The sequence below is a fragment of the Syzygium oleosum genome, unplaced genomic scaffold (genome assembly GCF_021117445.2).
Source record: "Syzygium oleosum isolate NSW1041296 unplaced genomic scaffold, Sole_v2.1 Sole_v2.40, whole genome shotgun sequence".
Taxonomy (NCBI): Eukaryota; Viridiplantae; Streptophyta; class Magnoliopsida; order Myrtales; family Myrtaceae; genus Syzygium; species Syzygium oleosum.
The window spans coordinates 298,325-325,485 of record NW_026607524.1 but is presented as its reverse complement, the minus strand read 5'-3'; the positions used below and the strand labels follow the sequence as shown (position 1 = coordinate 325,485).

The 27,161-nt window shown below is 39.0% G+C and overlaps 2 protein-coding genes across 14 annotated transcripts; one reads left to right on the top strand and one right to left on the bottom strand.

Annotated features, from left to right (window-relative positions):
* The first annotated feature begins 3,431 nt into the window (after nucleotides 1-3,431).
* Nucleotides 3,432-8,913, top strand: LOC115684138 (pentatricopeptide repeat-containing protein At5g16640, mitochondrial). 13 transcript variants are annotated; one of them, XM_056305915.1, is made up of 4 exons: nucleotides 3,432-6,170; nucleotides 6,989-7,092; nucleotides 7,719-7,779; nucleotides 8,291-8,913. In XM_056305915.1, the coding sequence occupies exon 1, from the start codon at nucleotides 3,643-3,645 to the stop codon at nucleotides 6,076-6,078; it is 2,436 nt and encodes an 811-aa protein (XP_056161890.1). In that variant the 5' UTR covers nucleotides 3,432-3,642; the 3' UTR covers nucleotides 6,079-6,170; nucleotides 6,989-7,092; nucleotides 7,719-7,779; nucleotides 8,291-8,913. The 13 variants fall into 13 exon arrangements, with proteins under 13 accessions (XP_056161890.1, XP_056161891.1, XP_056161889.1 ...); XM_056305916.1 differs by having other exon boundaries at nucleotides 8,279-8,913; XM_056305914.1 differs by having other exon boundaries at nucleotides 6,989-7,140.
* Nucleotides 8,914-11,053: 2,140 nt separating this feature from the next.
* Nucleotides 11,054-26,882, bottom strand: LOC130135999 (solanesyl diphosphate synthase 3, chloroplastic/mitochondrial-like). The gene is made up of 12 exons (XM_056305944.1): nucleotides 26,607-26,882; nucleotides 25,820-25,906; nucleotides 23,955-24,035; nucleotides 23,781-23,852; nucleotides 21,831-21,962; nucleotides 20,995-21,081; nucleotides 20,555-20,626; nucleotides 19,647-19,732; nucleotides 13,852-13,984; nucleotides 13,121-13,210; nucleotides 12,239-12,337; nucleotides 11,054-11,473 (listed from the first exon to the last, which is right to left on the bottom strand). Exons 1-12 carry the CDS (start codon nucleotides 26,742-26,744, stop codon nucleotides 11,294-11,296), a joined length of 1,257 nt encoding a protein of 418 aa, XP_056161919.1. The 5' UTR covers nucleotides 26,745-26,882; the 3' UTR covers nucleotides 11,054-11,293.
* Between the last annotated feature and the right edge of the window lie 279 nt (nucleotides 26,883-27,161).

Genomic DNA, 27,161 nt, shown 5'->3' with positions numbered 1-27,161 from the left:
GCTTTGGATCTGAGGAAAAATTTTCACAATGCATATTGCATGTGCCCCCAATGCAGCATTAGTTCTACAAGAGAAAAAAAAATTATGAAAGAAAAATAAAAACAAGGAATATCGATTCGGTTTGGTCAATTTGGTTCCGTACAAGGAACTGGAAACTAGATCGTATCCATGTTTGGTTCAGCTTTCCTAATGAGCTTTGAGCCCCTAAAAAAAAGTCCCTTGGAGAAAATATGATGTGTTTGGCAAGTGTTTTTGAGACCCCATTGGTCAAATGCTAATAAGCTGAAAGCCCAACGCAAATAGAGACCTGCCTTGGCTTTCAGCATTTTTGGAATGCTATCGTGAGGGTTTAATGACTTTTGTTTTCTTTTCAATATTATCCTCATTGATAATTACGTGTTCTACTTTTGCCCTAAAAAATACTGTTCATCTTCTTCATTGTGCTCGCTGGTTTGTCATTAAGGTTGAGGTCCAGGTCGAGGTTGCTTGCCGTCGAGGTTGAGGGTCACATATGTTGTCAAGCCGCTGTCTTCGCAGAAGCTACTGTCTTGGCTTGAGCTGCTGTGGGTCGAGGTCGAGGTCAAGGGTCGATCGACCCAAATCTGGCCCTTTGAACATGGTCGTGCGACCTCTACATACATCCTCGGCGACCATCGCCTAGGTTGCAAACGGTCGAAGGGCCTGAATGGTCTGTGAGACGGTCGCCGGTGAAGCTCTAACATTACAAATCTCCAAATCAAAAGACCCTAGTTACGACGTTGCAAATTGCCGATGAAGCCTCTTCACCTTGCAGAGGTCGCCTGACCCCAACAATTGCCTCATTTGGGTTCGCGCGACCTCAGCCAATGGCCGCCTTTGGTAGCCGTCGATGCTCGTTTATGGTCAATGCTGGAAAAGCTCGCTCAGTCCCTGCCTCTGCCAATGCTCGCCTAGATTTGCTTTTCTTTTTATTTTTCTTTTCATTTCGAAGTTCTTTACAAAAAATACACCAAAATGAGTTACCGAAATACTATTGCTTTCATCAAATGCCCCTTCATTTGATTACAAATTTCGAGCTCACCTCTACATACAAGGGCTAACATAAGTATATTTTAGGGCCAATGACAATGGTAGTATTTGAGTTTTTCCTCATTGTCCAATATGTTCCCTAAGTTTCTTTTTATTTTAGTGTAGTCCTTCCATTAAAATTTAATAAAATTTGTTGACATGCCGTTAAAATTACTAATCAATCATTTTTTGTTCAATTTTGTTCTTAAACTTTATTTATATGTCCAATTTCCTATTTAAATTATTATATTTAGGTTCTTTCTCTCTATTAGCCTTCGCTTGAGTATGGTGAGGATCATCATATTTTCGATAAGATAAACCGAAACAACCCCTCGCGCTTGTAACTCGATTTGTTGAGCAATTTAAAATGTTCCTTGTGTTAAATTGACGTGTTTATTTACATTTCCTTACAATGTTTTAAACACAAGACAATTGATGGCGACTCCTCTCTACTTTTCAGTTCACGTATTTGATGTGTGTAGTAGACAACTTGAACGCAAGACTTGGAAAGGTTCTAGGATCCAGGGAGCTGTGATGGAGCTACATGCGACTTGCAAGATTCAAGGGGCTACGTAAGCAATTACTGGTTGGTGTACCTATCGAAATAGCTTTGAATATGATTGGTAACTCTTACCACAGGAATGTAACAACTTTAAGTTCTTTTTGTTTGGTGAAAAATGAATGATTTTGAAAAATATTTTCCTTAACAACGATAGCTTGTATCATCTTAAATAATTAGTTAGTGAAAATTATTTTCATTATATATAAACGATTTATGTCTCAATATTTTTATAAACGATGAAAATATTTTTCATTTATTCATTTTTGTAAGTGATACAAATGATCGTTTTCATGAAAATATTTTCTAAATAATTCATTTTCTACGAAATAAATAGAAACTTAATAAGTAACTTTCGTTATGCTCGGTAACTTTAATGTGAGTAGTAAGTTTTCATATATTAATGATAGGATCTTGCTTGGGGCACTTGTAATGAATATCACAAAAATAATCAATATGTTGAAAATTACAATTTCTTTTTATTTAGTTATTTGCTTGATGCACTTTTAGTATTTATTGACATTAATAAACGATTTAGTAATTTTTGAAACCATTGAAGTAAATGTATTCATAAATAAAATTCCAAATAAGAGCCTAAAGTATTCTTATTTTCTCAAATAAGGACATGAAATGAATCTTGTTTCAAATAAGAGCCTAAAATTTCCTCATTTTCTCAAATAAGAGCATAAAGTGAACATTATTTCAAATAAGAGTATAAAGTAATCATGTCAATCTCAAAGAAGAATTTGACTTCACCGACTGATTAAAGGCATTTTCATCGTTTACTTTTTTTTCCCTTTTTTTCTTTCTTTTTTTTTTCTTTGCTTTTCGCCGATGGCGATCGCCGGCCATCAACGATACTCGGAGAGGGTCGATCAATTGACCCTTGCCCTACCCGAGCGAGGCCACCCTTGAAAGCCATAGTCGAGGGCCAACCTCGCTTGGGCAACCCTTGTTGGCCATAGGCAAGGCTAACCATCACTAGATTTGGGCGAGGATTAGCTAGCGAGGACCTGAGCAATGCAACCCTTGCTAGGTCCTCGCTAGCGGCAGGTGAGAGCTTGCAGGCCTTTTGCCCAGGATTCGATTTTGTGTTAAAATCGAGTCCTTTTGCTAACTCTAATGGAATATGCCAACATAATTTTTAAAATATTTTAACTCTCTCATGTGGCGTCCTACGTGGCGTTAAGGTTAATTAAATCACTAAAACGACGTCGTTTTGATCGGAATCCTAATTTTTACACAAAATCTTAATTAAATTACGTTAAAATATCCAAAATATTTCCATAAAAAAGACAAACTCAAAAAAGAAAAAAAGCTAAAACTAAAAAATAGAAAAAGAAATCAAACGCGCACAAAGAAAGAAAAAACTCAGGCCCTTCTCCTGTGCCCGATCGCCAGTGAGTGACGGTGATGGCCAGCGAGCCTCGTCAACCAAAAGCGAGGGCCTAGTGGACCGGGAGAAGGCTGCGACTCCCGATTCTAGCGAGAGTCGTAGACGACCTCGCCAGCTATTGCCAACGCCTCAGGCGGTGGCCACATGCAGGAGAGCTGGCCTGTATCTTGTTTCTAAAAACTTTTAGCATGCTTAATTTTTAATCTAATTTAACTAAAATTTAAGTTAAAATTGTCTTTAGGCAAAAATGCTTTTGACCGATTGGAATATTTAGCTAGTCGGCATGGTCATGCCTCTTATTTGAAATAATATTCACTTTAGACATTGATTTGAGAAAATGAGAATTCTTCGTGTTATTATTTGGAATTTTTCGTGTGTCCTTGTGTCGATTACATTCTACAAAAGCTCACGTGAAAAATCGACCGGTGCCGGTTTTCATGGTCGGGGAAAGATCCGTGCTTTTGGACACGGGGGCATAGAAACACACCGTCGACTCGTCTGTCGATCCCGGTCCCATGGTAGCCCGCCGGCGAAAGGACTCTCCGGAGCAGTCCGTCTGATGGGATTCCGGCGAATGAAGTTCGCCTTCGTTAGCATCGACATGTTCCAGTGTAGCGCTTCGTGTGGATAGGTTCAAAGAATGCTGCCCAGGAATCATCACCGCTTGGCGGGTCTCTCTCGGTTGCGCAGTGGCATTGCACGCCATGATCGTTTGTGGGTACTACGCCCATTGGCCTGTGCATCGACCTCGTCCGAAACTCCTGCTTCTCCTCGCGTTCCCGGTCGGGATTCCGCTGTCCGGCCTCGGGGAAAGGATGGTTTTGATGGGTTCGATTCGTTTGAAAGGATGATGGGTCGCGGCGGCGTCGGTGATGGAGCGTTTGCACGCACGCCAGGTGACTGTGGATATGACACTAAGCCTGACTTCGGAATTTTTCAGGTGGGCGAAGAGTCGAGCGGTGACGAAGCAGAGGAAAGTGTTGGCTCGGAAGAGGAGGATTGTTTTCCGGTGGTGAAACCGCTCAATTTGAAGAATGGACGGAGTGATTTCATTCGAAGTGTTGAAGACTGTGGAGATGAATTGAGACACCCTTTGGTGAGGGAAGTTTGTAGGCTAGTTCAGCTTCAGTCAGTTTGGAACCCGGACCTTGAAGGTGAGCTGAGGCATCTATTGAGGAGCCTCAAGCCGAGGCAAGTGTGCGCCGTGCTTCGCGCGCAGGAGGATGAACGGGTCGCCTTGAAGTTCTTCTACTGGGCCGATCGACAGTGGCGGTACCGGCATGATCCTATCGTGTATTATACGATGTTGGGGATCTTGAGCAAGACCAAATTGTGCCAAGGCGCTAGGAGAATTATCCGGCTCATGCGCCGAAGGCGCATCGTGCGTGAGCCTGAAGCTTTTGGATATCTCATGCTGTCCTACAGTAGGGCAGGCCAGTTAAGGCGCGCCTTGCAGGTTCTGACGTTGATGCAGAAGGCAGGTGTTGAACCTAATTTATCAATATGCAACGTGGCAATGAATGTCCTCACAAGGGCTAACAGGCTTGAAAAGGCATTTAAGTTCATGGAGAGAATGCAACTTGTTGGAATTACGCCAAATGTGGTTACTTATAATTGTTTAATCATGGGTTACTGTGATTTGCATCGTGTCGACGATGCCATTGAGCTGCTTGATGGAATGCCTGCGAAGGGTTGTCCTCCAGATAAGGTCAGTTACTATACTGTCATGGATTTTCTATGTAAAGAAAAAAGGGTTGAAGAAGTGAGGGAGATGTTGCAGAAAATGGTAAGGGACAGCAATTTATTACCGGACCAGGTTACTTATGATCATCTAGTCCATGTGCTTGCCAAGCATGGTCATGGAGACGAGGCTCTTGAATTTGTGAGGGAAGCAGAACAGAGAGGCTTTCAGATTGATAAAGTAGGGCATAGTGCCATAGTCGATTCATTCTGTAAAGAGGGGAACCTAGATAAGGCAAAGGAAATAGTGAATGAGATGTTATTGAAGGGTTGCTTGCCAGATGTGGTGACATATACCTCTGTTATTGATGGGTTTTGTCGAGTAGGTAAAGTAGATCAAGCTAGAAAGCTGCTGAAGCAGATGGAAAAGCATGGCTGCAAGCCAAACACTGTATCTTATACAGCCTTGTTAACTGGGCTCTGTCGAAGTGGTAAGTCTTCAGAAGCTAGAGAAATGATGAACACGAGCGAAGAGAACTGGTGGAGTCCTAATGCCATTACTTACAGTGTGGTGATGCACGGGCTGCGCAGGGAGGGAAAGTTGTCAGAGGCCAGTGAGGTAGCTCGAGAGATGGTGAAGAAGGGATTCTTTCCCACTCCTGTTGAAATTAACTTACTTCTTCAGTCTCTCTGCGAGAAGGGAAAAGTGGACGAGGCTAAAAGGTTCATGGAAGAATGTTCAAAGAAAGGGTGTGCTGTTAATGTTGTGAACTTTACCACCGTAATTCATGGGTACTGTCAGACAGATAATTTGGATGCGGCTCTATCTTTGCTCGATGACATGTACCTCAGCAACAGACATGCTGATGTATTCACATATACGACACTCATAGATGCATTGGGGAAGAAGGGAAGAATTGAAGAGGCAACCGACCTTGTCATGAAGATGCTGAAGAAGGGTTTGCTTCCTACTCCAGTTACATACAGGACAGTCATACACCGTTATTGTGAAAGGGGTCAGGTGGAAGATTTGTTAAAGTTGTTGGAAAAGATGCTTTTAAGGCAAAAGTTCAGAATAGCATACAATCAAGTCATTGAGAAGCTTTGTAATTTTGGAAACTTAGAGGCAGCTGAAAAGCTTCTGGGTAAGGTTCTGAGAACAGCTTCTCGTATTGATGCCAATACATGCCATGTCTTAATGGAGAGTTATTTGAGCAAGGGGATCCCTCTGTCAGCATACAAAGTTGCATGCAAAATGTTTCGGCGGAGTCTGATTCCTGATTTAAAACTGTGTGAGAGAGTGACCAAAGGACTTATGTCAGAAGGCAAACTGGAGGAGGCAGATAAGCTTATGTTACTCTTTGTGGAACGTGGACACATCGTGCCTCAGAGTTGAAAGCACTACTAATCCTGTGAAGCATCCTTCTACACTGAAATGCAGTTGATACCACCCAATTATTACCTTTCTTCTGATGGGCTTGGAGTATGGTATGTCCCTGAAATTATTGTCATCTTTTCCTCTGCATTATGGTAGAACTTTCTATTGGACCTCTACTTTTTTCTCCATTAAAAGTTTTACTGATTGTTTTTGCTCATGGCATTCTGTCAATTATGCTGTCTAGCAGCCTATTTTGGGGCTTTTGCCCCTAATTTACCTATCATTTCTGGACCTGGTTATATGTTGCCACTTACAGACTGTCATTTGACACAAGTTTGAAATTAACAAGCGAACCCCACATCATCATGCCATCAAGCTAGCAATCTAGGGGCTTATTTTGTGTGTTTTTCCTGGAAACACTAAAGATAGAACTCGTTTGAGCATAAAGGCCCAACCTGGAAGTAGGGAACTAAATATTGTTTGTGCATCACTCTAAGATTGGCGACTTGAATGGGAGCCATATTAGGACATAGGATGGAGTAGTTAGGTGCTGTTCTGACATGGTTACAACATAGAACTTTAATACTCTGATCTAGAGTAGACAAACGATGATACGAGGAGAGATTGTGTGTGGCTGTCAAGTTGGTAATGATGATTGCCTAAAGAAGCAGTGGTTTTATTGGATTGCCCTATGCATGAACATGTAGCGTGTCTTCTAAGCTGTTCTGTGGTCCTGTTTCCCATTACATTTAGGTCACTGTACAACATCAGCCTGTTGAAATTATACCATCGCAATTGTCATAGTCATTTCTTTGAACACAGAAAAGTATTGATGGTTGCATGGATGATGATGGTGAACTGTTTATGTGCTGATACTGAAAAACATGGTGTTATCCTTCTTTCTGAGCTTGTTCTTACTTTCTTATAGAAGGATGCCCGTTCAGACTAGATGCAAGATCAGAAGTACAGAATGTGAGATGTAGCCGGTGACTGTCATGATCGTAATTTCCTGTTTCCGGCAGAGACATGGAAGTATGTTGGTTAACACTATTGCAATAGACTAGAGGATAATACCAACGGGTGGGTGATCAATCTTCCCCTTAGTCAGCTTGTTATCTGTTTATTGTGCTATCAACTCAAATCTCTTTTTCTGATCTAAATAACAGATAAACATTTAAAGACTCTAAATCAGATCGACTGGAAGTAGATTTTTTTTTCTTATGAAGGTTTTTAATTCATTATGATACTATTATTGTTCTTTGTTTGAATCTTGCCTAATATGCAATAAATGTGAGTTCTCTACCGCAACTCATAGGATGATGACTTGAACCAGAAAAGTCTCCACATTATAGTGTTATAATTTCCCATCCTCACAGGGAATCCTAATAAGAAATTGGCTATTGCTTCTTTACTTCCAACTGGAAACTCATCTGCACTTCTACTTAGACCCAAATCTCATCTATTTCTACATGGATTTTCAATTGGCAGCTAGGTCAGAGGGTAGTTATGAGCATAACCCTCTTGCCTTACTTACCTGCTATTGGTGGGATTTGCTTGATCTTGTGACCATGCTTTTTTTTAAGGATCATGAAGTAGTTGAAATCATAACATGCTCCTTATTCAACTCTGATTTTCATATCTGTTAATGAATTTCTTAGGACTAAATAGAAAAGGAGCTGCAGGAAGTTTGAGGGGCGGTTTATTAGCAAGAAAATTCATGTGAGCATGACAATAGATATCTTGACGCATTCACTATTATACATCTCATCCGCAGCATTAATGGTATCAAATTAATTTTTCGGCAACTCAGATTAGAGTGCTTGAAGATGGCCTTAATCCGAATGGTGACATTTAAGGAAGTCATACACCTGCCTTTAGTGCTTCATTAAAATGGTCAATAGAAAAAGTAGGCTTTAGTTTCGCTACAGCCTGACACTCAAGTATACCAAAGCCAGTAAAAATATTTTAGTGTCGTGTTTCTTTTTGTCCACCAATTGACATCATGAGCTAACTATAAGATTTCTCTCCTCTTAACAAGTAGCTTACATGCATTTTTGTTTGTGGTTCTGGAAATTGATTTTTTCTCTCAAGGAGGTGGTCAATGAGGACCTATTTGGTCAATTGTGGTGAATTTAACTATGTATATGTCATTGTCATGAAGTCGTCAAATAGTCACTAATTTGCTACTCAAACCGCCTCTTAACTGATCTACCTTCAGCTTTATGTGTAGGAACTTCTGGTGAGCTTATTTGTAATTTGAAGGCTACTCAGGTTCAAGAATGGGCAGGACAGGTGTATTCTTTGCATGTTGACGAGTCATGCACTCGCAGAAGATAGTCTTTTGCATAATTGATGATTCAAAATCCCGACTCACAATTTCCAGTGTCAGGTCTTCTCCAGTCATTACAGCTAAGAATACGACTGTCGGCATTTTCCTCGCTTTTGCGATGCAGACAATCAGCAACTGGGTATTTTTCATGTCTTTGATGATTTTCTGCAGCAAAAGAAAATCTTTACAATTGCCTCTGTCTGGATCTGGGGCTTGGACCAATCACGGGAGATGGGATTTCTATCTGTTTCTGCCTGAACTGTTATGCAGAAGCGACTTCAGATTGATTCTTCACGAGTTTCAAGCTCAATGTTTGGCACTCTTTTGCAAGACGGTGATGAATTGCGAAGACAGACTATGCAGGACTTTTGTGGAGGTACATGTAATTTTCAGAAGCAACTGATTATTTTATGCACTGAAGCATACTGCTTTAGGGAATTCATTATTATCGTTTTAAACAATATGATGTCAGTGGGAATCGCGCAAATAAATGAGAGATAGAGAGATATTATATTGGCTGAGAATCGGCATAACTCAATGTCTTCCTGCAGCACTTCGCCGTTGGAATTCTAAAATACTCATCACTGATGTGAATAGTTGTATTGTGTTCTTAATCTGATGTCTTGTCATCTTTTTAAAAAAAAAATAAAAATTGGAGGGCCTGCACATGCATCCTAACAGAGTAGGTCTCATTGCTGTCACCAATGTCTAAAGTCAGTCTACCGCTACACAAGCACCAAATATAGAAAGAAAAACATGATTTCTTTAGAAGAATGTAATTTTGCTTTCATTGATATGCCATCTGCGTCCATTAATTCACAAGGGATTCAATGCAGACGTGTGAATTCTTTGATTCCAGTTCTTTAAATTTCTTGCTTATCTTCTTTAATCTCGATCAAACACCTCAATGTGGGCTTCTTGCCACCTGGAGCAATCCTCTATCTAGGGGTTACAGGGATTACGAAAATGGATAAATATTTGACATTAAACTGATACTAGAGCTATAAAAAAATCTGTAGTAGAGAGATTCCGACAAATATCCTTGCATAGTTGCATTTGGAATCTCATGTCTCAGGATAGTTCGACACTAGGGATTAAGACATCTTGATCATGCGCTTTTGCCAATCTTGCACTATTGCCAAAAGTTGAGAAAATTACCAAAACAGTCCTAAACCTATTGCAATTGTGCCAATTCAGTCCTAAACCTTATGTATTTGTACCAGTTTAGTCCATTCGGCCAATTTTGGCCGGCCGACGCTGACGTGACATTTTTAAAATATATTTTTTTCGATTTTTTTTTCCATTTCTTCTTCCCTTGGCAGGTCCGGCGACCGGCCAGGGGCTAGGGCCGACGACTAGTGTCGTCGGCCACTGGTGAAGCTCGCCCTCACCTCGCCGCCCAGATCTGTGGCGACGGCAAGGTCGAGCAACCATGGCGAGGCCGCTCGACCTTGCCCAAACCTGGGGGAGGCCGAGCGGCCTTGCCATGGCTGCTGCTCGGCTGACCTTGCCCGCGACGGCGAGCCTCACCAGTGGCTGGCGACCGGCCAGGGGAAGAAGAAAAGGAAAAAAAATAAAAAAATTTCGAAAAAAATATATTTAAACATGCCACGTCAGCGTCGGCCGGCGTCCACGTCAGCGCCGGTCAGCCAAAATTGGCCCGATTGACCGAACTGGCACAACTACAAAAGGTTCAGGACTGAATTGGCAAAAAATAAAGGTTTAGGACTGAATTGGCACAATTGCAATAGGTTTAGAACTGCTTTGGTAATTTTCCCGCCAAAAGTTCAATCTAGTATGATCAAAAAAATTTCTTTAATTGGTCCTTGAACTATAAGGTTTTATAACCTTGATCCTTCTAGATCCTTCTACTGAAGAGCATAATGAAACATTGATTTGAAAATTAGATTTCCGTAACGTGTCACATCCTACATGGCAAATAAAACTTAAAGAAAAGCAAAAACAGAATCGAAAGATATTATTCGCGAAATTGTAAAAAAGCAAAGTAAGAACAACTAAGAGAGAGAAGGGCTAGGTGAGGTCAGGTGGCATGATCTCTAGCTAGGGTCAACCCTCGCCGTTGAGAGCAATGAGGGTGGCGACCCCCCCGCTACTCAGGGCAGCAAAGGATCGCGACCCTCGCCACTCATGGCAGTGGGCCCGTGACTCTCACCCCTTGTCTCAAGTTCTCTCGATCCTGCAAAACACAATCCAAGTTCTACCGTTTGCAGATACAGCAGAATTCGTTTTCCCAGTATGCGACGCCACAAGCATGCTGATTATTGTTTTTATGACAAGCCAACGATTAGGCAAAAGCAAGTGAGACACCCAGATATGAGCATACGATTAGGCAAAAGTCTGGAGATACAATACTGACTTACGTACAGTTAATGGCCAGACGAGGATGAGCGACGTTCTAACTGGAATCCGCGCTCAACTATTATTCTTTCCTTTCAGTTGTGCTAAATCATGAAACCAAATTGAAGTTGCGTTTGCCAACTGTCGGAGACAAGATGCCGCAAGAAAACACCAAACATGTTATAGGCAAAATTCGAAAATTCACTACTTAGCCACTTGATAACGGACTATAACTTTCTTTATGCTGGCTCAGAGACTGAAGTGAACCATGCACATGCGGGTAAAATAGCAGAGCACTACAGCAAATTATTAAGGGAGCTTGCGTTATACTAAAGGACATTAGTTAAAATCCTACTCTCTAATTGGGGTCTATTATACAATGAACAATATCCAATGCAGATGATTATTAGGAGACATTGGATAAATTAAAAGAATATTGATGAACAAGAGGGCAAAATTACCCCCCACCTTTCAAGGAATGATTACAAAAAGATCAAAACCTCCCCTATGCCGTGTTCATTATTGAAGAAGAACGAGCCCCCTGCATCATTTGTTTCTTGTAATGACTATATGTGTGAGGTCTATGAGTGCTCGCCTTGATTTCCGGACATCCTCATCGTCGCTCTCAGGAAGAGAGTCAATTGCTGTAGCGGCAAGTTCTGCATGCTTTTTGGCTAGTTCCCTTGCCCTCTGTATTCCACGGCTCCTTCCGAGATACTCAAGAGCCTGCGATTTCAGAAAGAGTCGACTACATTTGTAACCAAATCATCTCACACAAAATCCACCGATCAGAACATGTTCTGCAGATAAGAGGGGAAAAAATATTGCTAGGTTTGAAACATTTCAAGGTAACCTTAAAATGCCGAACACTTTTCATTGCATGCGATACGAACTAGATGGTAAAGAAGAATAGTTAGTTGACCAAGATAGGCATCGCAAAAGAGCTTGATTGAGGAGGAAGCAGTACCAACTAAACCCTGAGTTTGACCAAGCTGGCTTCATTGCAATCACAAATGAGGACAGAAGCATCCCATTAGGTCATTTATGCAAATGGGAAGTGCTTTTTAGTTTGCTTCTCAGTCAAACATTGCTTGTGCCACAGATTAGCCCTTAAGAGCAAATAAAAAAAATAACGAAGATAAACAGTGAAATGACAACATAATTCAATCTCAAAGCCACAAGGACAAAAAAAGTTCAATTTAAAATAGGATACAAAATAATTCACCACTAAATGAGGATGTAACCTGTGCTCCGACAAAAGCTTCAACCCTATCTTACTAGTAATGACATCCAATCTAAGTGCTCTCTTTTCTTCCCCCTCCAATTTAGGCTTGTCATGCTTTAGCAGCGAAAAAAGCTGCCATCACTAACCTCGCCAGCTCAAAAGGCTGATATTGTTGTAGCAGTCACAAGAAAATGATATGAACATGCATCAACTCTAGATCTGAGATTGCTCAATTAGCTAGTTGATGGGCAATCAGCGTCACTTACAAGATCAACATTTGCCGAGTCATCAAAGCCCCGGTCAACAACTGTGCGTAACTGGGGAAACTCCTCCATGGCAAACAAGATTGGAGCTGTTACGATTCCCTGCACAAATAATAGAAATTGCAGTTGTCACGAATATTCTTATCCACTTGTGCACAAATTCAGAAAAAGAGTAGGTATGTTATGTTTGGTTTGGACAATTGGCAAGCAGGCCACTTAAACACAACCAAGAGGAATACTTCCGCACTATTATCTTGTAGCTCTTAATATAAGTTAAAAATCATGAGAACAAAAAATGACGCGACCCAGTCAAATAGCAACATCAAACTAAAATCAGGCAAAAGACTCAACCAAACATTTATAAAGATAGCAAATATAATTCTGGAGCAGTTCAAGTACCCAGCAATGTGTATGGAAATCACCACCTCATTTAGTCAAATGCTATCACATGACGACAACATACTATCCAGGAAAATATTCCAGGGACATCTTTGTTTCCTACCAAAGAATTCTGCAAATGATACCACTAAGATATTGCAAAACTGCTTCTCAATTAGTTATTAGATGACATTAGGAAACAATTACCAGTTATGCGAAATTGTTTCCTCCTAATATTGCTCCAGTGTTGTTTTGACCAGAGCAGAAAGACTGTGTGGATGCATGAAACAATTACTTTCATAAATTCAAGCATAAGATTTACCAGCAGAGAAAATTATCATCTGCTGAACTACTATCAGATTTGACCAAAACAACAAAAAAACCTAGTATCAGATTAACTGGGATAAATAACAAAGCAATCTATCTAATAAGTATAATAGCACAAAAAGTGACTCTCCATCCAGTTCAATCCTAGAACCATGAAGTTTCACAATGAGTACAGCTTACATGGCGAATGTCAGATAAAGAACCCTTCCCCAAGGATGCTGATGTCCCAGTGAAATCGAGAACATCGTCTATCAATTGAAATGCCAAACCCTGGGAACAGAAAAGACAAATAAGAAATTTGAATACTGAGGAAACTAAACAGTTATGTGCCTATTTCCTATATATAAGGTATTTCCAGGCAACATGCATGTCGGTTGTGATTGAAGCATATTCTAGAAATACTTATTAATCGAACATAAAGTATTTGCAACGTGGATCAAAGACAAAGGATTTCCAAGCAGATTTAGGACCTGATGCTTATACCAACAAAACAAAGGCCAGATGGGGAACTGCTGATTGCAATTCATGTCAACTCAACAGAAGGAGCCATTTATTATCCTACCTAATTACCATTGCATAACAATAACCTAAGAACTACTCCACGTGATAGGAGCGTAAGATTTGGATTGATTTCCTTTTAATAGGCGTGATATCACTTAGATTGGATATCACTTTAGACAGGCACCATACATATATGATTTTGTAGATATATTTTGCTGCCTCCCATATTGCATCAACTAATGATGACATTTCATCAAGTGCTAGCTATATTATAAGTTAATGCTATTTTTGCATTTTCCAGTTATGACTGACAAGGAGTGTAACCTATAAAGTAATCAACTGCAGTTGTTATCAATACAACATCTATGTATATAGAAGTCTACAAATTAAGCTTATAGTAGAGGACAAACCAGGTTTCTGCCATACTCGTAAGCCAGCACGGTGACTTCTGTTGTTTGTCCAGCAAGAATAGCAATAGACTTACAGCTGTTTGAAATCAATGATGCTGTCTTGTAATATGTCTTCTTCATATAATATTCCATGCTGCACACAATGAGCAATTTATCTTACATCAACTACAAAGAGGCACGGTGGACTCCAAAATGAGGCACGAACAGTAGAATGATCACTGTGCAATTAAATTAAAGGTATAATCAAGTCCTGTAATTTTAGTCAATTGTTCAGTGTAGTCCTCTTGTGACAGGAGATCACAAAATCCGATCAAATTGATGACACGGACTTATATTTTTTTTCCAGAAAATGACATTGAAACTGTAAATCCATGTGGACATACATCACAGGATGTGTATTCTTTGGGTGATTTATCACGAAGTCCACACAGCAAAACCCAAAAAAATTAAAAAGCTCAGAATCGTGCTTGAAAACAGAGCAACCATCGTAGATTTAATTGGCAAAGATGAAGCTTGAAATCGACTTCAACCAGTGAAAATTGAGCTTAAAATCACACCAAGGCTCCATTGAGGGATGCAGAAAATGTCAATCTGCCATTGTTTCAACAGCTTATAGAAATTGATCCCAAAATACGAGTCAAAACCACCAAGAAGACGAAGAAGGTGACAAGGACGGAGCAGGAAGATAAGTGTCCATATAACTCATCAACTACGTCCCCAGAGGACTGGTTTAGGAGCAGCAACGAGAGCGACGCAGGCCTCTCATCCTCCTGCTCCCTCTCCTTGGACTTGTTAGATGAAAAGCAGCGCAGCCAGAGTCAGAGTGTTGCCACTGAGTGGCAGCAGCAATAGGAACACTGAGACAGCTTCGCGATGCTGAAGTCAAGTGACCTGCTCTGGGAATTCAGCCAATTATTGGTCAAGATGATAGTGGAGGAGGAGACGTTTCCAGTGGAGGAGCTGCAGAAGCTTCTAGAGTGCTTACTGTCACTGAACTCATGCCACCATCACCATTCCTGTCCTGTAGGTGTTTGCTGAGATTTGGGAGTCTCGTTATCAACTCCATTGAGAGGAGGATGACGAAAAGCTTTTTCTCTTTCTCATTATTTTCATTATTCCCATTCTTGCTTTTTTCTGTTTTTGCTCATAAAGATTGTAGCTAGTGTTCTAACTTAATTGACTGATCTTGACCCAAGGATAAATAGCACCAACACCGACACGCGACATGACACGACACGACACGACACGACACAACATGCCGACACATCATTTCTCAAAAAATGAGAATTCCGACACGTTGGGACACATTGTATATTAAATGTATGTTTTTATATACACATGATAAATTATCATTTTTATGATTATTTCAATCAAATTAATTTGATTCAAATCTACAAATAAATAAATAAATAATAAAAAAAAGAGGGTCGGACGAGTGTTGGGGTACGTCTGACACGTGTCTGACACGACACGTAGGCCCCCGGAGAGTGTCTGTGCTTCCTAGATCCAAGGTGATCATCAAACTTTGCATGTTTTCCTCGGTTTTTGAGTGTAAAAATTATTGCTAGAAGTTCATTTATGCAGAAAGTTATAGCTAGAAGTTCAGTTACATGGAAATGTCATAAACGATCTATTCTTCTTCAATCCTTCCTAAATTCTTGGGTTAGTTCAAGCTTAATGTGATTACCTTCACTGATTGAAAGTGATTTCAAACTTCATCTCTCAAACTAAACCCAGATGTTTTCTCTATTTTCAAGCACATTTCCGTGCTTTCTGATTTTTTTATGGGTTTTACTTAGTGGACCTTTTATGATGCATCACCCTCTCCCAAGAAAATAGTCCACATTGAGTGACGTTAGTCTGCATGGATCTCACACTTTCTACATCATTTCTTTTTGATATATATATATAAGCCCATGTCATTGATTTGATTGGAGTTTCTGATCTCCGGTCATCAGGGGACTACATTAAACAATGGACTAAAGTTCCGGGACCTCTATTGCACAAATTAAGAGTTACATGACTTGGATTACACCATCCACCTAAGCCATAGGACCAGAAATGGAATTACCTCTAAACAATAACTTTGCATGAGATCACTATAACATGTATAATGCTCATGAACATCTCATGGATCAGAACCTTCCCAACGCAAAATTTAACCTTTACATAACAGTAAAAACATGGTCGCAGGATGAAATTTTGACCTTGGCAGTGGCTCAATACAAACAAGGAATGTTTCTATGGAGGCCAGCTATAGCATCATGAAAAGTAACGCCACATATTCAAAGAGAAAGCTAATAGATGTCGCAAAGGAGGGAGGGATAATACATCCACAAAATATAACTTAAGAGGAGGATTAAGGGAAATCATAGCTAGAGGGTGCAGCTTAATTCTGCTGTCGTAGGTGGTTCTTAATGGATGAGTTACTTGAGGCACCATCATAGCATGGAATTGGAGATCAATTACTAATTTTTAACGTCATTATGCTGCTTCTGTTAGTATTAAAGCTGGTGTACAATTTCCAAGTGCCACACTTCTGTCAAGCTGCCCCATCTCTTTATATAGATTTTTCCTGCTGGTCCTTGATTTTGTGACAGATTCACAAGACCGGGTAATCAGATTGACTTATTTCCAATTTTACCTTATTAAATTCCACTTCACAAGGTGGGTAATTTTAGTCATCCCCAGGAAGACATTTTGGAAGTTGAATCTTTCTTTGATATCAAGGATAGTTAGACCATTTTCTTTACCTGGAAGTGCATACAGAGCTAGAGTCCCCAAGGAAACTGCTTTAACTAAAAAAAGCACAACAGCCTCTCTAAACAACTTAAGTATCAATAGTCCAGTAAAGAAATTTCTTTGCATATACTGGAATAATCTGGGAAACTATGCAACATTATAACAGCATAATATAGTTGCCACTGTTAATCAAAGGCCACTTTGCAGCCTCATGCACAATCTTTTACATATCAAAACCTTATCAGGGTCCTCAATACTTGGTGCCTCTCTTGACAAGAAAGTAGATGGCAAGATTACGAAACAAACTTCAAATTGCCATAAGTACACCTTTTTTCGTCTCTAAAGAGTGGCTGTGTGTGCGGGGTCCCGGAGATCTTATCTAGTGTAGGCAAAGGCAAAAGGCACACTTGAGCTACCACTCAAAAATGCCTAAGGCAAAGGGCATGAAAAAAGGGCATAACCCAGCAAAGAAGGGCGCAAAAACTCAAAATTGGAAAGTAGCATTAGCATTCAACAAAAATAAACATCAAGAGTTCAAACTACATAAAATAAGGAAAAAAAAAGGTGATCAAGAAGAACATGCACTCTAGATGATTGAGTCAAAGACAGATAAGAAAAGATGAATTCAAAGAGAGAAATTATAATTAGTAAAATGTAGAGCTCAATCTCGTATATTTGCTTCAAAAGGCACGCATGCACACGCGCGCGCGCACGCATAGAGTTGGTACTGGTCTAGTTCTTTTGATAGACACTAGCCTATGTGTAGCTAACATTGACAATAATGACAAATGTGCAGGCGCTCCTCTGCTGTGAAAATCTGAAAAGTACTTCTGGTCTTGAAAAAGGTAGAATATCAACCCCACCGTAATAAAAGGATCAAATAATACTTTCACAGGAAAAGCCAATTGACTTGAGTGAAACCAATTTTTCTTCATCGGGTGACAAGTTAAGCTTGTGTCTGATGAAGAAAGCACAAAATGTGGTAAAAGGCATATGGCTGACTTCATGTGCCCTGCTGGACTTCCTAGAAGAGAAGTGCCATTGCCTCACCTCGCCAGAGCACATAGGTAAACCAGGTGATTGTCTTTCTACACTTTTCTTACCGACTCTAAATATTTTTAAGGTCTTCAAAATACTCACTTTCTTTCTGTACAACCATAAACAGTCTCTGATTATTTCTCATTTCCTACGCTCTTGGAAAGTTGTCATTTGAAGCAGAAAGAAGGGCATTTCAGTGAATCTCCTTGTACGAGACAAGTTTCTGCCATAACTTTGTAGTGGGCCCCACCCACTAAATTTGGATCTTTATTAAGAAGACTTAGGTGAGTCCACAACCTTTTTTTTTAGTGGTTTTTTCAGTTTTTAATTAATCCTGATAAGTTAATGTATTTATTAATTAGTTATGAATTTCATGATAAGTGATATAAATTTCTTAGAATATCCTAATATATATATAAATTAGTCAAAATTACATTGAGTTTCAGTCAATAAAATACAAAGAAAAACTTTAGATGTTAAATGTGCCAATTTAATATTATCCTGATTTGAGTTATAACTAAAAGAAGTTAACATGATCTTAAATACTAAATATTTCATTTTAATGGGATGAGAAAAGTATTCCGATTTGTTAGAGTAATTAAATATTAAACCTCGCCTTCATCTAACAAAAAGCTTTTAGAACAATCGGTCTGTGGTCCCACAAAATTTCTCAAGGTATCAAAGCAGGAGATCCTGAGTTCAAATCTTTCCAAACCCCATTTGCCTCCCCAATTAAATATGTGCACGCTTAGTACTAGGCAAAGAGACCAGGCTAGGCGTAAGGGGGAGTATTAGAGTAATTAAATATTAAACCACGACTTCATCTAATAGTTTAAGCTTTTAGAACAGTTGGCTGTGGTCCCACAAAATTTCACACAATTTAACGGTAAGTATATTTCACATTACTACTTTTTGTGCACCAACTATATTGTGATTTGTGAAGCTAGCTAATGATTTTGATCATGATCATTAGAGGTATAAATGAGTCCACCTACTCATAAATTACTTGAACAAGACTTGATAACTTTAGGTTTAAGTCGATTTTGAATAGCTTGAGTGTCAAATCTAGTCAAGAGTGAACTTGAAAATATAGAGCTTCCATAGCTCATGTATCTAATTAAATAGATCAGTATTTCACTTTTTTGTGAATTTCACTTTTGGTTGTTTAATCGTTAAAGTGAAGTCCCACTTTTGGATGAGAAAGCAATATTCCGATATAGGGAGCATGGCAATGGAGTGGTTGGAAACTTGGGATAGCTTGTGAGAGATCTCGATGTTCCATCTCATATGTTGAACGTATATGTTGAATTTAACTTGTAGAATCTACTTAAAGATCATTTTGAATACTAGGATTTCTATGCTTCAAAAAATAAACGGTTTATAATATTAGATAAAACTTAAATTAAAGGCAAGGTCAAATGAAGCGCAAATATAAAATTCATCCCAAATTTGTATTAGAATTAGCCATTGTCTTATTAATTTTCTAAACATCTATAACTTTTACAACTTATTTCTATCAAAACGTGAAAGTCGTATACAAGAAAGTGAGATAGGTTTAATAAATCATAAATTAGTATATCATGATTGTAATTTTGCCCAATATTAATGGATACTAATAAAATTCTAAGAAATTATATTGAGAAGTAACCCATGTGTACCACAAGCCCAAAAACTAGTTTCAAGAGAACAGGCACATTCATTGCTAAATACATTCTTAGCTATTGATAAAAGGAATAAAAAAAACTGATTCTTTATATTCTATGATGTCTAGCACCACAGAGAACCAGAACAAACAATTGATTCAGGAAGCAATAGAACAACACAAAAGGATACAGCCATGACATACAGAGTAAAATGTCCATTTAACATAAAGATGTTTGCGATATAAATGTGCCCATTTCACGTCTAGGGACCACATGGATGACTACATATCACCTAAGCACCAGTCTGTGCAAGGCATAGCTTATCCAGGGAAAGAAAATTAAAAGTGCACCAAGGATAAAACAGAAGCATACCTACAGTGCTGATCAGACGATGTGGTCATTTGCATAGTTTCACCCGTAACGAGATGCTCTACTACTGTTGCTAGCAACGATACAACCTACATATATGGAAATATAATGAAAATATGACATTTTTTATGCTGCTCAAGGCATGGCAGTGCAATCCTAGTCATAGCACATAAACTACACCTCTTAATGACTGAAATCCTGAATGAAAAGAAAAGTGGAAGGAAAATGAAGCAAGATTTATTTATGAGTCTTAAACTAAACGAATAGAGAAGACACATTAGGGGATTATCCTCCAGAACTCATCTGGTCCTTCTCAATTAAGTAGACAGAGACAAAGAAGAAAAATATGCCAACTGGAGCTGTGTCAGAAAAGCTCTCTCTGCTCAGAGTTTGAATTCTACTAATTGTCAAATGGAAAGTGAAATAGCGGACGAAATTGCAGAGCAAAAGAGGAAGAGAATGGATGATGCTGGATCTCCTTGTCAATCCTAAACGAAGGCAGTTTGTGCAAATACAGAACAAGCATTTGCAAGACTCATATGAATATCCTGAGCCATCGTAAGAAATTCCATCTATCGCTCCACAAGCAAGACGACCTGATGTCTAACACTCATGCCCAAGCCTAAGCTTGAATGTTCACACATAATTAGGGAACCATGATCTTGCGGAAAGAAAAAAAAAGAAACTGGACACACTCTATATAGGAATATATACCTAGATTTCAAGAATGTTGCATCCACAGATTTACAACTAAATGACAAAAGAAGAGCCTAGAATCCAGTACCCAAAGTATGTCTTTTTTATGGGCTAGACAAAATAAGCCCTTTCAGGTGGTGTTTATCACTGAAACAAAGATTATCTTTAAAGATCAATACAAAATCAAGTCAAATCAAACTGAAACCCAGACATACCTCGGTGTTTTTTAAGGATGCAAGTGCCACACAAGCTCGAGAAAGGAGAAAATCCCCAGCTAAAACTGCCAACTGAATAGCAAACAAAAAATTGTTGATGTCTAGATTTTTAATGTACTATCATCTATAAGGACCACAATGAAGTCACAAATCTTCACAATGCATCTTCTTTAAAAAGCAAGAACAATATGGTAGGACTAAAACTTCTTTTCCTGTGTAAAAGAAAATCAAGGCACGGATTGGTAAAAAATATTGCCACATCTAATGTGGAAAGGTGCAGACATTGTGTCTATGTAAAAGAAGAAAGATTTCTCCGTCCATTACTGATAAACACCAAGTTTGGCGGTACAATACTTACATGCATACATATACAAATCTAGTCATATAACAAATATAAGAACCAGCAATATCTCTTGAAGTTGGTGGAGATATATGAGCACCTTGTTTCCCATGACAAAATTTAATGAACCAATACCACGTCTTGTGTCTGCATCATCCAAGACATCATCATGAAGAAGGCTTGCAACCTAAGAGAAACAAATAACATGTGCATTAATCAAGAAATCAAAGGGTTCCTTAATAGGCGGAACTTATGAGAAACGTCATTTGAGTCTATAACATTGTACAGCAAAAGAGATGTATTCCTTTCTCTGCATTACTGGTACTAAGAAACATGCTATATATGTGCAGGGTGTGTTTCCTTCCCTTTCTTTCTATAGGTTGACACAACTCCCTTAAGAAGGTACGAAGGGGGAATTACCCCTATAAAAATCCGCTTCAGAATATTGAAGTGGGAAATTGAACTTCCCTACTAACACAGAATCATCTCTTGCTTCACAACAATTATCAAGTCTCACTTGTTTTATTTACTTCTATTTACCGACAACAGACTTTCTTTCTTGGTTGGTGGGTAGGTTATTGGGGTGGTGAGATTGAAAGGGAACTCAAATATCAATGTAGTATTTAAAGAAAGGCACGTAGGCAAATTAGAAAGTAGCATCACAGACATCATTTAAAGAACAACTTCATCTGGTCAAAGCCATTGTAGATCACTCAAAGACAAATTTTCTCCACCATCTAACGTATAATATGTTTCCAAGGTTCACAGGATCAGCAAGTTAGATGCTTAAATGTTAAAAGAACAAAAAGGGATATAAGAGAATAATTTAAGATAATCCATATGCAAATGCAGCAACAACCTGTTATTTCCTACTCCTTTGATTCCATAGACACAGAAAAAAGGCACATTTAACAGGAAGATGAAAAAATAACTTACATGAATCATCTCTGTGATCTCAGCTATGCACTGCTGTCTTGTACGTAGTTCCGAAGACACTGCATCTCCTAAACTACCATCAGTTGGTTCTGGCAGAGGCACATGCAAAGCACTAGCCATTAAAAGTAAAACCTGTGCCAGATAAAGGACAAAACTTAAGAGAAGGTGGATTCCAAAAAATAAGAAGTATATATATCACTAGAAACCTAAATCTTTCTCTACAAAATAAATCTGCAGCTGAAAGTATGGAAAAAGAAATCAAATCATGGAAAATGATAAAGAAAAAGAAATTGAAATCCACATGCACAACAGTCAATTAAAACCAAAGATTTAAACATAAGAAAAGGGGAAGTTGAGTTTCAATATGCCTCGAAGCATCTTCTAAAAGCCATTAGTTCCACAAGGTCCACAAAGCTCATGGGCTATATGCTAGTATTAATTTGTCCTGACGTTCAACAAATTATACTGGGCTTAGGAAGGGTGTCTAGCCCCTTCAAGCGAAATTACACCAAAAGCATTAAAAGTTTCATACGGAGTGTAATCAAGTCATAAACATTTCGACACCAGAATTTTGACAGGCAACAAAGTCCTAAACTGCCTAATGGTGGCATTTAGACACCAGAATTTTGGACAGTATTCAATTTTCACAAAATAAAGCATGATTCAACCATAATCACGTATTAAAACATGTGGTTTTTGTCAATTATTGAGTTTCTGACTTGATTATAGGTAAACATTGCAAACAAAACTCAAAATCTATGTCAAGCCAAGAAGAAGTCTTTTTTACATGAAACCGAAAACTAGCCATCCATTTCAAATTAAACCACAAAAGGTTAATCAAATTGTTGAATTAATCATCCATGAATAAGGAAAATCATTAAAGTAATAAGACACATGCGTCTAATTTCAATAAAATAATAAGAAACCAGAAGAATTGAAGAAATAGATTCAGGTTAGCTAAACACTAGAGATTGACAATCAAATTGTCATTCAATAAATGAAAAAACTTATGGAATAACTAAATTGAATACACGAGCAACTTATGTATGGTTTTAAGAACTGATGATTTTTTTTTTCGGTCATAAGAACAAATGATAGATCAACAAGAATTTTATTCAATTTTGGTGATTAAATTTGAGATTTGAAGGTCGGTCTCCAGGTTTTTCACAAAAGTCAATTTTTCTCAATTCTACATGAGACTTGAGTCTTGTCTTTTAATTGATCTCATAACCAAGCCATACAATCAATACTCAACCATATCAATATGCTTTTTTACAAGGGTATAATCGGCACCGTCATGATTTTGCTGACAGGTTGAATCTCTGCAATTAGATATACCAGTGAAGAGGACTTAACCGCATGAATTTCAATTTAGAACTTGAATGCATTAGGTACAAAACATTTAGGACTTTCGCTACAATTCCCTCTCCCCCTTCAAGCCTCTTAAAGCAAACAAGCAGGATGACAATGAATTATTTATATCCCTTAATATCACAGTTCTCAGGCAAGCAAATCTTGGTTATCCTCGAGACATTTTCTCCCAACTCAACACACCTCAAACATTCCCATACTGTGAACTTAATGGTGTGGATCAGCAGAACAAAAATAGTGGTTGCATCACAGCTTAGGAACACACTTATCAGTTAAAGGTCTGCAATGCAAACCTTGCAAAAGCATGAACATTTAGCATATGTAATACATCAATGAAATATAACATCACAATGCAATAAAAGCAATAGGCAAACCCCAAACTTCTGATATTCCGAAATAGTAAAAACAAGGTCTTTTTTCTAATGATACGCAAAATTCTGTTAAGAAGGTATCAAGGAGGTAGTGGGCACCACCCCTGTACAAAATGGCTTCAGAAGGGAAGCCTTGCATAAAAATTCGTGTTAACATTTCCCTCAAACTAGAAGTATGATATTAGAAAGTAAAAGGTATAGGACATACTGTGGGGCGAAACCTCTTCCCTTCCACACCCAATTTAAAAAAATATTCAGCAGCCGAGGCAAGTTTTGGGACCTGAAGAATTGATTTTCCTATGTTAGATTATTATGGAGAAATCATCCAAAGCATTCCTACTTCCTAAAATGAAACAAAAGAGAAGAAAGCAAATATTGATACCTCAGCAATAACCATTGATCGCAATCTGTTAGCAAGTATGGATAGCTCATCTGCAACAAGTGAGAATGGGTCAAGTTGTTCCTGAAAGAAGCCACAGAGAATGTAAGAATACAAAATGCAAAGCAAGCCATACATGATCGAATATTTGAATAGTAAATAGAACATTCACAAACATCAGAATGGCTAAACAAAATGACCTCATCACAAAACGACATTTTTCCCCGCAACACCACCAGCTAGAGGAAAACAGGAAGAATAAGCCATGTCACACCAGACATATGGCGGAACAAGGAAGTATTATGATGGATGCCAAAGTATTCCATCAACTATTTAAAGAGGAATTGCATTAGCCAACAAAATAAGATTCAACTAATTTTCAACTTTAGTTTGTATAGAAGATTTCCTAAGCTGATTGATGAAAAGCTTACCCAGATGAGTACTTCACTGTCAAGAACTCCTAGTTTTTGGATCAAGAAATGCTTGAAGTTTACTTGGGGAGACAAGAGTAATCATTTTCAACATATACACTGAAATTATTGTGAATAGTCAGACTAAGACTTCCCACGCGTCTCCATGATTTGTTGCGTCTCTGTAGTGAAAGTAAATGGTAAGGCTACAAATCCCACACTTTAAAGCTTCATCATCTAATACCCACTCTTATGTGTCATACCAAAATTGCCTTTAGCAAACTTAAACAGTCAGTGGGTTAAGCATGCCATATTGATATTAATACAGCGCCATGTATCCCTACAAACAGATCCAGATACATAGCACACACATCTACATGTGCATGTGATTGCAGCATAATCCCTTGACATGACGCAGCTTCATCAGCTTTTCTTGTAAAATGTGGCCATATAGTTTAGTCTAGTAAGCCATCGCGTATTTGTGCCAGTAAGTCCAATAAAGAAGCTCCACACATATGAGAAGCTGGATTTTGCAGTATATTGACTGGCCGTCTCTTACATTTGAAAAAACCAAAAAGGAAAAGAGAGTGGAGGGGAATACCCAGATTAGATATTGTTTTCTCAGTCAATTGACAGCATAATCAACTCAAAGAAACTGAAGAAAAACCCCATCAAGGAGATCGTTATATCTCGTGAAATGTTATTGCACACAAGAAAGTTAATTTGAAATTACAATCAAGGGACGAAAATGCGTGCAATGAAGTAAAAGAAAGCAACAAAATCCACAATAAGAGAAACTGAAATTATTTGAAAAGCTCTTTGAGAGTAGCTACAACTATACGCATAAGTATCACAAAGGTTGAGACTCGTCACCATGCCACGGAAAGAGAAAAACTTTAATTCAGAAAAAATAAGTTTAAGCACAATATCCCATGCCACCTCAAAAAACAATAACTGAAAAAGAGCTTGCATAGTGATGACCACAAGACAAAAGGCGTACAATTAGCACAATTGATCATGGACAGAATAAACAGATTGGACGATTATACATGGATGTATGTTCACTTGTTTGAAAAGCCAAGGAGGAAAAAATTATATTTTAAACCCAATAATAAAAGTGTAAAGCTCTATACAAATTAACTGAAAGAGGAACCCATAAGCAACACAAAGAAAGCTTTCATTAAAGGACAAAAAAAGACAATACTACATCAAGCCCGACAGCCCCACAAAACTGATCTTCCCCAGTGAGATTAATAATTACTCATTTGACTAGAACAATTTCATACTCATAGCAATGCCTCAAACAGAAGCTAAAGCAAATAGACAACTGGAAAAATAAAAACACATACTCCCTCCAGCACTATTACAATTGTGAATGTACATTTAATCAAACAATATTTAAAGCAATCTTGTGCCGAAATATGTAGAAAAATAAATAAGAGAAGACGGCATGACTACCTCAACCACTGTTTGATGATGAATCTGATGTCCGATACTATATGAGGAAGGTAAACACCATGAGTAGATATCTTTGCAGCCCAACACCTATTGTCACAGAGAAGATATGACTCAAAAACATAGATCCCTCAGAAACAAGATTAAAAGTCGAAGTTTAAGTTTTTAACAGTTTAATGGTTTGTTAAATGTCCTCTTTTAGCAAATAGAGAAACTTCACCCACACACCCCCCCCCCCCAAAAAAAAAAAAAAAAAAACACCGTGCTTCATTTTGCCAAAGCACCACCGCCTAAACACTCGTCCTGGAGATCCTTCCTGTGCTGCTCTGAAACAACCCGGACCCCCGCAATCATTGCTGATTAACCCAAAGCCTCCACAAGCTGATGATAATCCAGAATGCAAAACCAATTATTGAGCAATCTCAGCAAACACCAACTGATGTTTGCGACGCTACTTCGCCTCACAACAAACGAAACAAGCCCGCCGAGTCCCGAAACAGCAGCAACTGCCTTACCCTCCAAAAATCAGCTGCAAAAATCTTAGAGAAAAGCTCAACCCAACAAGCCATTGTCTTACCGACCTCCCCCGAGATCGAGCACCAACGCACAGCCTCTCAGACAATACGTCGAACGGGAAGCGCGCATACCCAGATCACCGTTTTCATCCCAGCTCCCCAATCGCCCAAAAAGAACCAGTAAGCTCAGCACTTCGACCCCCAAATGCCCGCACGAACACGACCAATCGGAAAGAGAAAAAAAAAAGAAACGACCCGCGAGCGGGAACACGCACCGTCGTCCTAGGAGCGCCGGCGAAGCGGGTCTGCATCAGGGCAGGGGACCCGTGATCCGAAGAGAGAAGGCGACGGCACCCATCGAAGCCTCGCCTCGCGGACCTCGAAACGGCGCACAGCCCCCGGGGGAACGACATCAGCCTCCAACGCTAGAGAAGAGCAGAGGAAGAACAGCAGGGAGAGAGAGACAGAGACACAGAGAGAGGGGAAGGGTCAAAGCGGCTTTAACCGACTGCTTCGTTTATGTTCGCAGCGGTGGCGACGACACGACGGCCGAAGCACAGCCGTCCATAAGCACGGCTTAATATTAATTTAACGTTAGGAGCCACGTGATGAAAGGAGGTGAACCGTCGCATTGTTACTATCGAAGGGGGGGGAGATGGACCGAAATTCCAAAATTATTGGGGGAGAAAATAGAGGGGAAAAATGAAAGGGATTTTGCTGTTGACCCTCTCGATGTTGACCTGTCGGAGGGAGAAAAATATCGGTGGTTGATTTATTAATTAATTTTAATTTTTTTAAAGAAAATTACCTAAAATCACTACGAGCGTTTG

Coding starts and splice junctions, on each gene's coding strand:
- LOC130135999 (XM_056305944.1), bottom strand. CDS start 26,744: ATGTCGTTCCCCCGGGGGCTGTGCGCCGTTTCGAGGTCCGCGAGGCGA. Junction 21,082..21,830: donor AGATCACAGAGATGATTCAT/GTAAGTTATTTT, acceptor TGTTTCTCTTAG/GTTGCAAGCCTTCTTCATGA. Junction 20,627..20,994: donor ATTTTGTCATGGGAAACAAG/GTGCTCATATAT, acceptor TTTGCTATTCAG/TTGGCAGTTTTAGCTGGGGA.
- LOC115684138 (XM_056305917.1), top strand. CDS start 3,643: ATGCTGCCCAGGAATCATCACCGCTTGGCGGGTCTCTCTCGGTTGCGC.